The sequence below is a fragment of the Globicephala melas genome, chromosome 21 (assembly GCF_963455315.2).
Source record: "Globicephala melas chromosome 21, mGloMel1.2, whole genome shotgun sequence".
NCBI lineage: Eukaryota > Metazoa > Chordata > Mammalia > Artiodactyla > Delphinidae > Globicephala > Globicephala melas.
Window position 1 is genome coordinate 18,388,974 of NC_083334.1, and position 15,006 is coordinate 18,403,979.

The 15,006-nt window shown below is 36.4% G+C and overlaps 1 protein-coding gene across 2 annotated transcripts in view; it reads left to right on the plus strand.

The window, feature by feature from the left end:
* The window catches only part of MSR1 (macrophage scavenger receptor 1), a 67,837-nt gene that overhangs the window by 46,946 nt on the left and 5,885 nt on the right, over window positions 1-15,006 (plus strand). For both annotated transcript variants that reach the window (XM_070044626.1, XM_060291600.2), the window contains exon 9: window positions 10,573-10,761. In XM_070044626.1, coding sequence (XP_069900727.1) covers window positions 10,573-10,761 — 189 coding nt within the window. The remainder of the gene's footprint in view (window positions 1-10,572; window positions 10,762-15,006) is intronic.

The window sequence follows — 15,006 nt, forward strand, 5'->3', positions numbered from 1 at the left end:
GCACAACCTTAAATGAATTCTGGTCTTTCTCTAAGCATTCAGTTGACCAAAGTAAAGGCTTCTCTTCCAAACATGAAATAAGTATAATAATGAGCTTTTAGAAAATATTTACTCTCTAATGCAGGGACTTTAATGCGTTATCTCATCTGATCTTCAGAAGAGCCTCTGAGGTAAGTCCTATCATCATTTCCATTTTATAGATTAGAAACTGAAGCTCACCACTAAGTGGTAGAACAGAATCACAAAGCCTGGTGTATTGATCTCCAAAGTCCCTATTTGTAACTGTGACTCCATTCAACACTCCCACAACTAGCTTTATATATTTTTTATATATAAATACCACAAATATGTCATACGGAAGGTGTGGAGAGAGAAAGAAGGAAGGGAGAGAAAGAGATTTGTAAAGAGCAATTTGGTTTTCTAGAATGAGCCTAATCATTGAAAGACCTTAACATAAGAGTTCTTACAATATGAACTCCATTAGGTCAAATTCCCCAAAAATATTCTCAATTAATCTCTGTTAGTTTATGTTTCTTCCTTCATATCCCATTCCAGCCATTGCCTCCAGTCTCTTCCCCCAAGTATATTAACTCAGAAACATGGTCTTTCTAGAATGCTTACCTAGCCTCCATTATTGTATTGAGAATTACTCATATGCACAAGGGGAAGAAGCTACCTGCTAATATTCTATCTTTATTTCAGTAACTGGCTCAATTTGAACATTTTTTTTTCAATATAATGTGATTGCTTTGATGTCCTCTTCTTTTATTGTGTCTCTTGTTTAACTGCACTGTCCTTTTCTCAGTAGCCCAGCTAGGCTTCAGCAGAGCAGAGTGTGCCTGAGCAGTGTTGTCTCCAGCTAACTTAGACAAATGCTGCTCATTCTTGACAGTTATGTGGTGTTTCAAGCTTTATATGATTCCATAAATGGGCACTAAAAACATATAGTATTCCATTAACACAGTACATGTGTTCCTTTGTAGTACGTATAACTAATATGTCTTGTAAATTGAAATAGAGATTTAAATCAGCAGTGAATCCAGTGATTAGCACTGGTCCTGTTTAGGAGTTATCTCAGCTGACTTACAGCCTGATTCTCACAGAGCTAATGAGACGGAAGAAAAAAAAACATCAATACGATTCCAGCCAGGTCTTTTGCATTAGCAAAATTTGAAATTCCTTCAGTTATGTGCCGGAATTCAGATAGAGTAGAAAGACCCAACACGCCACTCCCCATGCCTCCACAACCTCGGAGGACCAAATGGCTTTTTTCAGAGAACCAGGTCCTGGCTTCCTGTTCTGCAGTACATGTAGTCTTATACTAATACAAGATTGTTTCTTTTGTTCCAATTCAAGCACTTTCCGAACATAGGTTATAGGTTCCAGCCTTTTTTTTGGCCGCACCTGGTGACTTGTGGGACCTTAGTCCCCTGACCAGGGATTGAACCCGGGCCCTCAGCAGTGAGTGCATGGAGTCCTAACCACTGGACCACCGAAGTATTCCCGGTTCACAACCTATCATTTGCTCCCTTAACCTGGCTTCTCTGGCCATGCATTGCCCTACAATGTGAGTCTCAAGACGAGATTCCCTAGAACAGCAGTTACTTGCTTGCACATGAAGTGTCCCAGAAATATCTCCCACTGTGGCTTAACCTACAGGTCCTGACCCTTTCCTGGGGTACTACAGTTATTTTCATCCCCTGCTTCACCTGAATTGTCACTCATATCCTGCTTAACCCACTGCGAAGTAAGAACTTTTAAGTTATAATAGATTTACTCAATATCATCTGAGGTTTAGTACAGTTTATTTTGACGCAACACATTCTCAGTCTTTTAATTATTCAGTCGCTGAACTATGGGTGTTCAGTGTCATCATGGTTAACTTTGCTAAGTCACTAATTTCCAGTGTAACCAAATGTCTACTACCCAGCTATTCTGCAGTCCTCAAATCTTGGGGGTCAGTTCTTTAATATTGAAATAAAATTGTTTGAGCACCAACCTCACATTCTAAGGCAATTCCAGTGCCTCCTGTCTGAAGTAGATTGACGAAAATATGGAAAAATTATATTCCCCATGTCTCCTCATTCAAATCCCTGCCACGGCTGTGATAGTGGGTTTAGTAGGGTTTCTAGAAATTCAAGTGCTCCTGAAACCTCAGGATGTGACCTTATTTGGAAGTAGGGTCTTTGCAGATGTAGTTAGGCTAAGATGAGGTCATGTTGGATTCAGGTGGGCCCTAAAGCTAACAACTGGCGTTTTTATAAGAGGAGGCCACAGAGACATGGTGAAAAGCTGGAGACAGAGGCGGGGATTAGAGTGATTCGGTTACAAGCCAAAGAACACTGAGACTGGCCGGAGTCATGAGAACCTAAGACAAGGCAAGGAAGGATTTCTCCCCAGAGCCTTCAAAGAGAAAACAGCCCTGCGGACATCTTGATTTCAGACTTCTGATCTCCAGAACTGTGAGAATAAATTTCTGTTGTTTTAATTTGCTGCACAAATTGTGACCATTTAATATCGTAGCCCTAGGAAACTCACATGCCTATGCATCTGTGATCGCTCCTTTCCCTCCACGTCACTCATTCCAACACAGCACCACACCTCTCCTTTCATTTGAGGATGTTCCCTAGCTCCACCTGGGGATCTAAGAGAATTTTACTGAAGACTTATTCATAACAGGAAAATGTGAGCAGAAGAGTCTACAACTTTCAAGTTGAACCTTAGACTTTACTGTGTCGAAATTCCTGGCTAGATTAGACTCCATATTTTCCTCACTGGCCACTCTCCTCAGTCTCTCCCCTGCCATCAAAATACTTTGCATACTCGTGCTCCACTGAAATCTTCTCCCTCTGGTTTCTCCTCTTTACCCTGTTTGGGGGCTTCCAGAATACTTGTTTTTTTTGACTGCTGGAGTAAGATTCAAAATCTGTTAAATTATTTTTCCAAGAAATTCAGCCTATTTCTCCAAACATCTGATATCCAGTGTAAAAAAATAATAATAATCAGTCAATCTAAGAAAGAAATGGAAACTTTTATTCGGGCCAAATTTGAGGATTATGACTCAGCAAGAGCATCTCAGGTCTGAGAACTGTTCTGCCCATTAGAAGTCAAGGCACAGTTATATAAGTTTTTTGAGGCAGAGGGCTGTACATCAAATGATGTATTATTGACAGTTTACATAATCCAGATCTAAGGGTCATCGTGGTAAGTCATGTGATCCCGTACATGATCAAGAAGGAATGTTATCTTTGAAGGAGTTGTCTTGCTAATACTAGGAGAATGTTGTTCTTTATGGTTGAGCAGGTATTTCTGCTGATGGGGGAGGTCTGGTCGATGCATAAGTCAGATACACAATGCACAGTAGAAGAGAGAGTGGAATCCAAAGGGCAGAGAAAATTTTTTTATGTTTAAATTTTTCTTGTCTTGCCATAAAATGAGTTTTATTTCACACCAGGATGTGCCTTTCATAGTTAAATACCTCATTAAGCTAATTATCTTAAATTAAAAAATCAGTTCCCTTTCTAGAGGAATTTTGCCATATTGCAAGGACTTCTGGGTCAACTTGCAACCAGACTTTTTAAAAAAATGTTACATTTGAAACAAATATAATAATTACTATTGAGTAATAAATTTAACCCTAAATCCTAATTCCAATAAATGATACAAAAAAAAGAAAGCACGACCATGAGGTAAACAATATGATAATAATTGAAATGAAATGGCTACACTCCTCAAAAGTCATTTTACATTTTAACCTCAGTTCTTTACTTCCACTCAAGTAGCAGTGATGGACACAATGCAAAGACACCCCATAGTCCACATTCTTCCTGACTTCCCTTTTCAAATTAAAATTTTGTCTACTAGAGCTTGTTGCAAGAAAGAAAGTGGGGCACGAGAGGATGGTCACGTCCCAGGTCTCGCGTGAGTCCGTGGGACTACCACCAAGTGTGGGTTCTTGGCTTTGCGCAGGAAAGAATGCAAGAGCGAGCCATAGTAAAGTAAAAGGAGTTTTATTCAGGGAGATACACACTTCATAGACAGGGTATGGGGCATCTCAGAAGGCAAGAGTCCCCAAAATATGGGTGGTTAGTTTTTATAGGGCAATTTCATAGGCTAATGAGTGGGAGGATTATTCCAACTGTTTTGGGGACGGAGCGGAGATTTCCAGGAATTGGGTCATCGCCTACTTTTTGGCCTTTTATGGTTGGCCTCAGAACCGTCATGGTGCCTGTGGGTATGTCATTTAGTATGCTGATGGATTACAATGAGTGTATAATGAGGCTCAAGGTCTAGTAGAAGTCAACTTGTCCGCCATCTTGGACCTAGTTGTTCTAACAAGTTTGTTGTGTCTTCAATGGCTATGTCATTCTTTTAAGGGTTGTGCCCTGACCCCTTCCTGTCTCAAACATAGTAGATTCATAATAGTTTTTCCTAACTTTAAAGAAAAGACTTGTATATGAAGCATTTTTATAATTTATTTTGGGCTCATAGATGGCTCCGTCAGTGTCCCCATGAACATGGGACTTTAAATAAAATAGATTTCTTCTTTAAATAAAATAGATTTCAAATATAAAGAAAAGAAGGAAGAACATTTACAACAAATAGCTAATACATAGTCGTGTGCACACCACCCGCATTTTAGAGGTGTTGTCTTTTTACCATACGGACTACACATATTTCTCTTTTAAGAAATATCCTGTTAACTAGCACAGATGAAGCCCCATTTATACCTGCCTCCCTTGCTTTTCCAGGTTAAACTTCTGTCATGGAGTTTACATGTGTCTTTCTATTCGTGTTTTTATATATTTACTACATATGTATGTTTGCATAAATGATAGATGGTATTATTTTCTGTGTTTTATATAAAGGACATTATACTATATCTCTCATTCTGAGCTTGTTCTTTCCCTCAATTTTATGAATTTCAGCTTAACTTGAATCATAGATCCTTTAAAACAGTAAGGACATCAGTGACTATCTGGTCACCACTTATTTTAATTAAATTAATCTTAGTTTTAAAAATAATATAATTTCAGAAAATAAGAAAAAGATTTTATATTCAATTTCTGTCCCCTGTACAAAATTACTGTCAATATGCTTGGATACTTCCTTCTAATCTTTTTATATATCAATTTTTTTGGCATATTAAAATGAAACATTAATGTTAATATAGTCACTTAAATTTTATATTATCATTTTTCTCTATTTTCTGTATGATTCTTTTAACAGGAATGTTTAATGAGTCTAAAACTATCCATCTAATGTATACTATAATTAATTTAGCTATTCCTCTATTCCGAGATATTTAATATATGTTTTACTTCCTCCTTTAAAAATAAGCCTTCAATAAACAAAACAATAATAACTAGTGAACTTGTTAACTTTCACTATATTTGAAGTTATTTTCTCAGATTAGATTAGAAAACCTTTGTAAATTATCTACTCTATTATTTATTTTTTGTCTGGTATCTTATAAAAATATGAATGAGCTATTTGTGTAATAAATATTTTATATATTTTAACATTACACACAGGCTTTTAAAAATATATAGAAATTATCAGTACTCTACACTTTCCTCCAAATCTAGGGAATAAGAGTAAGATTTCCTTTAGAAAGTTAAACTGTAGTGAATCAGAGCAGAGATATGTCAAACCACCTAACTTGATGGAATATATTAACATATATAAAGAAAAATGTGTTAAGCAAAGAGCACTGGCCAAACCCAGAGGCAAAATCTCATAGCTATGTCTCATTGTAAATTAATAAATTAATTAAACGAACAATTCACTGATTGTGATTTGACTTCTTGTGCAGATTGCCCACAGAGAGAAAATGGCCTTGTCAAGTAGTTAAAAATATTCCCGTTTTTGAGGCAACTACCTTTCTGGTTGTAAGTTGAATTGACATTTAGTCCTGAGAGTCTGTTTAACATTAGTCTGCCACTAAGAGATAAATCCTCTAAACCTACAAATAATCAAGTTTTGGAATATGTGAGGTTTCTGATCAGACCCTGCCACCAGACCGGTCCACCTTGGAGGGCTCTTCGTGGACAGCCACATAGTTTTTTCCTATAATAGACTCACGTTTAAATCAACCTCTCCTTCGCAATTTCCTTTACTGCTTCTACACATAGAAACTATATTCTCTCTAGAGACTGGTGACATACTAAATTCTACTTCTTTCAGTGTTTGATATTTGAAGCATTTGCCAATTTAATCCACTGAGGTAATAGAGATGGCGTATCAAGAAGAGGTCAAAATTCATTCATTCACACCATAAACTCTTCATCAAGTGACTTCATCAAGTGATATTTGGTCAGGTATTGAAAAGATAACGGGAAGGACCTCAGTCTGGGAGAGAAAATTACCTGGTTCACGGTGCCTTGCAGGGCAGTAGTGCTATGCGAGCCTGAGAAGGGATACCAGTCCAAACTGGGGGCTGAGGGTGAAGAAATGGGAGGTGCCAGTGGTGGGGAGGGGAGGAAAGGGTGGGGGGGATTGAGGAACGAAAGCCCCAGAAATAAAGGAGAGCAAGGCTTATTTGGGAATGTGAGTAATTATATAATTGAACTAAAGGGAGCAAGGAGAGGGGGTGGAGAGGTTTTCAAAGAGTTAAACTGGAGAAGTAAGTAGAGATTAATCGTGACCTTATTTGTTCCAGGGGTCACACGGCAGGATTTTTCCTACTGAAATCCTCTATCATACTAGTCTTGTGTTTTCAATTATATCAGGGGTTGGCAAGCTTTTTCAGAAAAGGACCAGCTAGTAAATATTTTTGGTTTGCATGCCAGAAGGTCTCTGTCACACTATTCAACTCTTCTGTGTAGCCTGAAAGCAGCCCTACACAGTATGTAAACTAATGGGCATGGCTGCATTCCACCAAAACTTTATTTACAAAATAGACAGCAAGCTGAGATTGGCTTAAGGCCATAGTTTACTCATTACTGGTCTCCAAGAGTCTCTTCAAGGTTTATCATGTTTGGAAATAACAAAGGTCAAATACACTCACATCTGAAACCATAGGGTAGGTTTTGTCTATCTGTAAAATGTCATCCTACTTGGTTAAGATCTCCTCTTTGAGAAGGATAAGTATTAAATAGGAGAGTAGTTAAAAAATTAATAAGGTGATTAATATCAAGATAATATATTCATTCTAATGCTTTCTCCACAAAATGTAAACCTCAAAATTTTCAAAACTTGTAAAAGTAAAACCTTTACATTTGTACTTCATTTTAAAGAATGAACTATTTAACCTTCAAAATAACCTCAGAAATACTTGAATCTTGAGGGCAGGATACATGCTTTATTCAAATAATTTCTGAAACCAAGGAAAATGCCTAGCACAGAGAAGTTGTGTTTAGATGCTTTAACTAAGAGCAAATACCATTTTCTCTTTTTAACAGTTGGAAAATTTGGTCCTAGAGAGATTGAATAGTTTAATAAGCTCACATAAACAGTGTCAGAGGAATAAGTAAAATCCAGATTATCTAACTCGTGGATTTTTAATTTCAGTTATACTCTACAGTCAGGGATATTAAAAGAACACCAGGCTAAACATATAGTATAATGAATATTCATAAGTACACGAAGATTATTAAAATGTCTGATGAACCGGGCTTACTGTCTTTGCTCAAAACTCACCTTCAACAGGGAAATGCCTCTCCCCTTCCCCCATTCCAGGAATGGCATGTGAATGTAACTGACCCTGTCTTTGGCCCAAGCTGTTTAGTCCATAGATGGGCATCTCGCCCAAACTAGGTCATAGGAGGACTTCCTTGGATATTTTAGAACTGTCTCCGAGAAAGAGACTGTAAAATATAAATGTAGGACTTGTTAATAGACGTGTTCACTGGGGAACAAAGATGGCCAGCTTGCAATCAAAGGAAAGAATGAAGCAGCTTAACAGAGAGGCTCTTGGATAAAATTTGGAGAGAGAATCCTGAGCAGATTCAAGTGATGATTCAGCTGTTCCAGGTGACTAACTTAAACCGTGTATCTCAGATTGGGACTTGAACCCACAGTCTTTTAACTGATACCACACACCTGGTCTCAGAACTTAATGAAGCTCAGGTTCTTGATGTCTCATCACAGAAAGAATTCACTGAGAGACCAAGTGATAGGTAAGAAGTGGATTTATTTAGAGAGAAATGCACTCCACAGACAGAGTGTGGGCCATCTCAGAAGGTGAGAAAGGCACCAGGGTACAGGGTCAGTTTTTATTGGGGGGGGGTGTAATTTCTTAGGCTAATGAGTGGGAGGAGTATTCCAGCTATTTTGGGGAAGGGGTGGGGATTTCCAGGAACTGGGCCCCACCCACTTGTTGACCTTTTATGGTCAGCCTTGGAACTGCCATGGAGCCTGTGGGTGTGTCATTTAGCATGCTGATGTGTTACAGTGAGCATATACAGAACCTCAAGGTCCAGTGGAAGTCTCGTCCCCATCTCAGACCTAGTTGGTTCTAACCAGTTTATGTCATGTCCTATGGCTATGTCATTCTTTTAAAGGTTGTGTCCTCTATTTACAATAGCCAGGACATGGAACCAACCTAAATGTCCATCAACAGATGAATGCATAAAGAAGATGTGGCACATATATACAAGGGAATATTACTCAGCCATAAAAAGAAACGAAATTGAGTTATTTGTAGTGAGATGGATGGACCTACAGTCTGTCATACAGAGTAAAGTAAGTCAGAAAGAGAAAAATACTGTATGCTAACGCATATATATGGAATCTAAAAAAAAAAATGGTTCTGAAGAACCTAGGGGCAGGACAGGAATAAAGAGGTAGGCATAGAAAATGGACTTGAGGATACGGGGTGGGAGGGCGAAGCTGGGGCAAAGTGAGAGTAGCATCCACACATATACACTACCGAATGTAAAATAGTTGGCTGATGGGAAGTGGCAGCATAGCACAGGGAGATTTATTTTTGACTTATGTAAAATAATTGGGAGTGGCACTAGTTACTATTACATGACTGTAATGTTTTAAAACTACACAATCTATTCCTGGATTATTATTTCCTATTTTTTTAGGCATTTACAGTGAATGATTGGGTCACCCAGGTATTTTACTTAGTAATTGGAAGTTTGAATACTGCAATAGCAAATTATTTTCCTTTCTAAAAATGTTTTTAATGTTTGTAACTCATGTTTATTAAGTGAGGAAGGGCTTATGCACCTGGACATTATTACATTAATTCAGTATTTAGCACTGAATTATATTTTGGATGAATCAAGAAAATAATTATAATTGTAATACTACATGTTAATGTTTGCTTTTCATGTTTCTGAGTGGCTCAGTCAGGCTTGTAGGAAATTGTTTATTTTGTTTACATATTGTTGGATTACTGTTCCAACAAAATTTGCTCAAATTAGAAAACAAAAGTTACTATTTCTTTAGTTAACTGAGTTCTGAAAACCCATACACTAAAACTCCATTTTCACATTACAGAGATATTTCTGTTGTAAGAATTGCATGTTGCTTTTTTATATTATGGTGTTCTTCAAACTCATATTTGAAAAGATATATTTAAATAGAACTGTATTTATTCATTGGCTTTTCTAATTATTAGAGAATATTTTATTTAGCACTAAGTAAATTTTAAAAATTATTTTCTGTCTTTGCCTTTTTCTGTTCTTCAGCCAAATGATTTTTTAACAAATACTTACTAGAATAGTTCAGGCTGTTTAAAGAAATTTTCTAACTCTAAGTGAAATTTTTTGTGATACTATTTACACACTTTATCTGTTCTTAGGTTCAAAATGTGTATGTTAGTTTTAAAAATGAGAAAGAGACATTTCATATTTATGTAAATCACTGCACATGATCAAAGTTTTATAAAAGTTTACTGTATATATGGCAATTTTGATTACGTAGGCATTGCAGAACAAAGTTACTTTGTTGTAAACATGGTATATTTCTTCCCAAAGTTTACTGATTTAGCGATTTCTCAAAATAAACAAAACTTGTCTGATTTCTATCTCATTAATCCTTTTTCAAAACAAGAAAAACACTTTGGGACAAAATCCAGGGGGCTTATATCAAGGAATATCTTTGCTATTTCTGAATTGATTTTGTCATTATAGTTACCTTGTTTTTCTTGGTAAAGAACAGGACGTTTGGTCTATTTTTATGTTTATGATATTATAAAATATCTTCTCCTCAACCTCCTGTATCACGGAAAGTCACTGGATGTATGTTCTAGTTTGTGTGTTAGTGCGTCAAGAAAGCAATCACTTTGTTAAAATTTTTAAAAATAGTATGAAAAATCTCTATAACATTCACAGACTTGTAGCTGTAAAATTTTAAAGTCACTGGAACAAAATCATTGCAGTGTTTTCATAGATGTAACTTATAAAAAAGCAAGAGTAGATTTACTCTTCAGATCTGACCAATATGTACAATGTTTGCAATTAAACTCTTTACCAATAGGTGGTGCTAGAAAGTTTAATATTTATTCCAATAATTGAACTTGCTGGAAAAATGTGCTCAAATGCTTTTTTTTTTTTTTAAAGCATAAAGCAATATGTACATATATGTAAAATTAAGCCCTGCTTGTTTCTGTGACAGCACCGTCTAAGACAGTTCGACTGGTTGGTGGTAACGGCCCTCACGAAGGCAGAGTGGAAATTTTCCATGATGGCCAGTGGGGTACAGTTTGTGACGACCGCTGGGAATTGCGTGGAGGACAGGTCATCTGTAGGAGTTTGGGATACCAAGGTGCTCGAAATGTGCATAAGGGAGCTTATTTTGGACAAGGTAATTTTTTTTTTTTAATGAAATGTAGGCATTCTCCAGTACATACAATCAAGTAGAGACAGGAACATGTAGAATAGGAAGCAGGATTCTTTTTTTAAGGCCTTTCCTAGAAAGTAGAAATGAAAAGATAGAGATTAAAAAAAAAGATGCTCTCAGACAACATTTAATGTCTAAATTTCGTTTAGACTCAATCAGTTAGTTGGACAATAGAGGAAAATATGGAAAATTCCTGGTAAAGCAGATGAACAGGAACCAGTGAATTATATAGACAAGGCATGACTTCCTGGGAAACTCATTTACATATCTGGGTCTTGCGGGCAGCTGAGCAAGTCCACGTGCTCCCCCATTCTCTCTTCTGTGGAACTGGAGGGTGGGTGGTGGGTACCAGCTTCTGCATTTACTTCCCAAAGCTTAGTCCATGATGGAGCACCTCTATTCTGAAAGGACAGTGAAAAACCATGAAAGAGAAAGAGGCGATTTTACGGGTTCTCTATGCCTACTAATTGTGACTTCTCCTTTAAGGAACTTGATGAGAAATAAGGGAAGAGAAAGGTTACTTTCCCCTCTATTTGAGGTTGAATTGAATAATGTTTTTGCTGCATGTATATCTGCATATTTTCATCTGGATGACTCAGTAACTTGTTCTGTGAATGTATTGAAAGAGCTAGGAAGAAAATTTGCTGGGGACAAAATGTTTGAATGTTTACCCATGATATTTTTATTACCTCATTTTTTTTTCTAAATTGGCACCTAATAATTGGTTTTATGTATAATTAAACATATATAAGTGCTTCAATTCTGAAGGACAGATTAGAAAAAAATAGCCATATATAGGTAAACTAGAATTTTATAGTCAATATTTCCTCTTTATTTATTCTACTGTCCATATGTGATAGATAATTGGTATCTCTGAAGTTCATGTTGACCAAGAAAAAAAAAAAAAAGATTCGACCATCTTGATTTTGTGTTATTCTCCTAGATAGATATGGGCAATAGGAAATTCTATGCAAAATAATAGAGATAAAACAGCAGTATTACCAGATAATCTTGTGTATGATGATAAAATAGTGGAGTATGTCAAATTATCAGGCCAAAAGACTAAACAAGATAAGATAGACTTCTTAAGTTCATAAAATAGATTGTTAAGTACTATTATGCTACAGTATTGAGTAATAACTATGTGTCAGGCATTGTGCTAAACAAGTAAATAGTATTAATAATAAGATAAGATAATAATAAGATCACAATTATATCCTTTATTCCTTTACGAAAAGAATTCATTTTATCAAATTTAAGAGGTGAATTTTAGCAGGGATCCAGGTTCTAAAGTCTTTAGAGACCAGAAACTTGATTTAATTTCATAAAGAGGCTAAGCACAAGACGGAAGAGAGTGATGATGTTGAAAGTTTCTGTACCAGGTTCAAGCCTCCGGCTGTCAGTTTTTACTTTGTGCCTTAGGGTTTTGAATAGAAGAAACAAAGGAAATAGAAAACATCCATAATTTGCCATCATCCAGTAGATCTTTGGAATTTCCAAATTTTCCATTTCTACTACACTTTCAGAACTTCTTCCCCATCTTGAAAAGTGTCAGACCAAAATCATCTTTGCACCTGTAAAATTTACCTCCTAAATGAATTGTTTTAAACAGCAATTTTCCCCACAGAAGGGGAAAAGAAAAAAATCCCTAACTCTTAGTCACTAGAAAATCAAATGAATCAGTGAATTGTTTAGGAAGACTAAACTGCCAGTCTGGGTTTCTGCAATGTTCTGTGAGGAAAAAATCCATTTCTGTGGTAACTAAGATCCATAGCATGAAAGGCCATTTATTTAAAATACATAATTGTATAAAACATTTCAAATACAATCTGTGGTGGGAAAGTGAATAAGACGTTATACGCCAGCTCTGTTCTTTTTACGAATATGAAGCCTTGCCATAGATTTCAAAGCTGTTCTTCAATTGAGGTTCAAACCTAGATGGTAAACACACAATTGGAGACTATTATCTTAAGATTCCATTAACTTGCAGGCCTAGTCTCACAAGTAAAATATTCTTTTCCCCACAGCTTTTATTCATTCTTGCTTATACCTCTAGGGATTTCTAGTCTAAAGCACTGGTAAGAAAGGAATAAAATACATATTCTGAAGTACTGGCCAAAAAGAAGGAAGTTCATTATTTATATAAGAAACAATAGAGTTTAGTCTCCTGTGAAATGAGTCATTTGGCTATAGGGAGACGATTCTCTCAAGTTTTCTTCAGGTAACTGACTATTTCTCTAAGCTGAGCATCCATTGTCAGTGAGGCTTTGTATTCATGGTAGCTGGTGACCCTATACATTAAACTAGAGTTTTATTATAATAAAACAATGAGATATATCAGAATTTTGTTTTTCCTCTCACATTCTCAAATATCTACCAAACTGAACTGGAAAGACTAAAAGTTTTATAATATAAACTAAGGAGATAGGAGTTGAAACCTTAGCTCTGATACATCTCAGACTTTCAGTTTCCTTTCCAATAAAATGAGAATAATAATAACAACCCAGCAGATTTATTTTAATCTGAAATGAGCTGCGTATAGAAAGTGCCCATTACGAAGCCGGACTCATAGCATTGCTCAAGAGTGACAGAGATCACTGGTAGCAGCACTGCCAACTGTATAATTACAAGTTTATTTGCAATCCTTGTTGAATGGTAGAAAAGTCAGATCCATGTTATACTGTAGAGCGATACTCACGATGTTCCAAGGGTGGTAAAGTTGAATGTGGTTTTTCCCACAGTACAGAGGTGTGATTTAAGAAGCATTCTGTGTAACCTTCTCTTCTAATCTTCCCACAGTACAGAGGTGTGATTTAAGAAGCATTCTGTGTAACCTTCTCTTCTAATCTTCCCACAGTACAGAGGTGTGATTTAAGAAGCATTCTGTGTAACCTTCTCTTCTAATCTTCCCACTCTGCTCCACACACACCAGCTCTGTTTCAGCTCTCTGCATATTCAGTCCCCCAAAATTGAAGAATGATGATGAGAATTTTAAAATAATAAAGCAAGATGAGCTGGGAGAAAGAATAGAACTGAGGTGATTTGTTCTGGAGAAAAAGAATCTAAAAAATAAATTTCATGATCTGCTTCATTGTACATTGTATTTTAAGAAACAGGCTTGCATCGTAAACTGATGTTGGATTAGTCATGGTAAACCACCTTTTCATGTAAAGCTGTTTCAACGCCTCCTTTTTCCACTCCTCCACCTTAAATTTGCAGTTTTACTCAGGAGGAAAAGAAAAAGTAATTTTGAATGCAGAACAGAGACTGGAAAGGAAACTTAGAAATATGAGTGGAGGGGTAGAGAGAGGAGGAGGAATGCACTAGAGTTTTAATTATGTGTCATTCTTATAGGAAAGTAAGAAGAATCAGATTAATACTATATTTTGCATTATTATCAAAATTGAAACAAGAAGATAAAAGTAGAAACTTATCTCCTTTGTATCTCTCCTCCCATTAAGGAAAGAATACAATTTTCTGGACACAGTTTCCCCCTCTCCTTTTTTTTTCTTTCTTCTTCTCATTTTAAAATAGCAAACCTGGCTTACCAGAGATAATCCTTATTAGCTTTAAAAACAATGAGTTTTGCAGTTACAAAGAAAATGATTTATAGAAACAAAGCTTAAAGCACACTCCTTTAAATGGGTTCTTTCATCTGGTTGCACCATTTGCATAAAGTGGAATGTTCTTTCTTTTTCCTGTGTAGACAAAAAGGTTAAATTAAGGAAGCACTGAGAAGCTTCTGGTGCTTGCCATTGCACGGGGCAGGGAAGGGGGAGGGAGGCTCTGCTCTCCCTATGCAAGCTTTCCAATCTCTCATCCTGGTGGTCTCCCTGTAGCAAACTTGGATGAGCTTTGTCAAAGGACAGTGGTAGTCCGGGAGTTTGTTCCAGGCATATCTGAGCCTGTCAGCTGACGCAGGAAGTAAGAGCTGGATCTGGAGCAGCTATCTCATCTTCTCCTAAATTTAAAGGAGTTGGTGCTGAAGCTCTGAACTTAAAAGCAGAAACAAAAGAAAATTCTAAACATAAATGCTATCTTTTATTCATTACCCCCTTCACATTCCATAATCAATTTTCTGAGTGGAATTTTTAAAAAATTTCGAGAATAAACTGAAGGAGATCAAGAATATAACTCTGCATCTCTGAACTATCCATTAGTGATTGGAAGTAAAAACAATCTCAAAGATGAATAAAATATATCAATAGG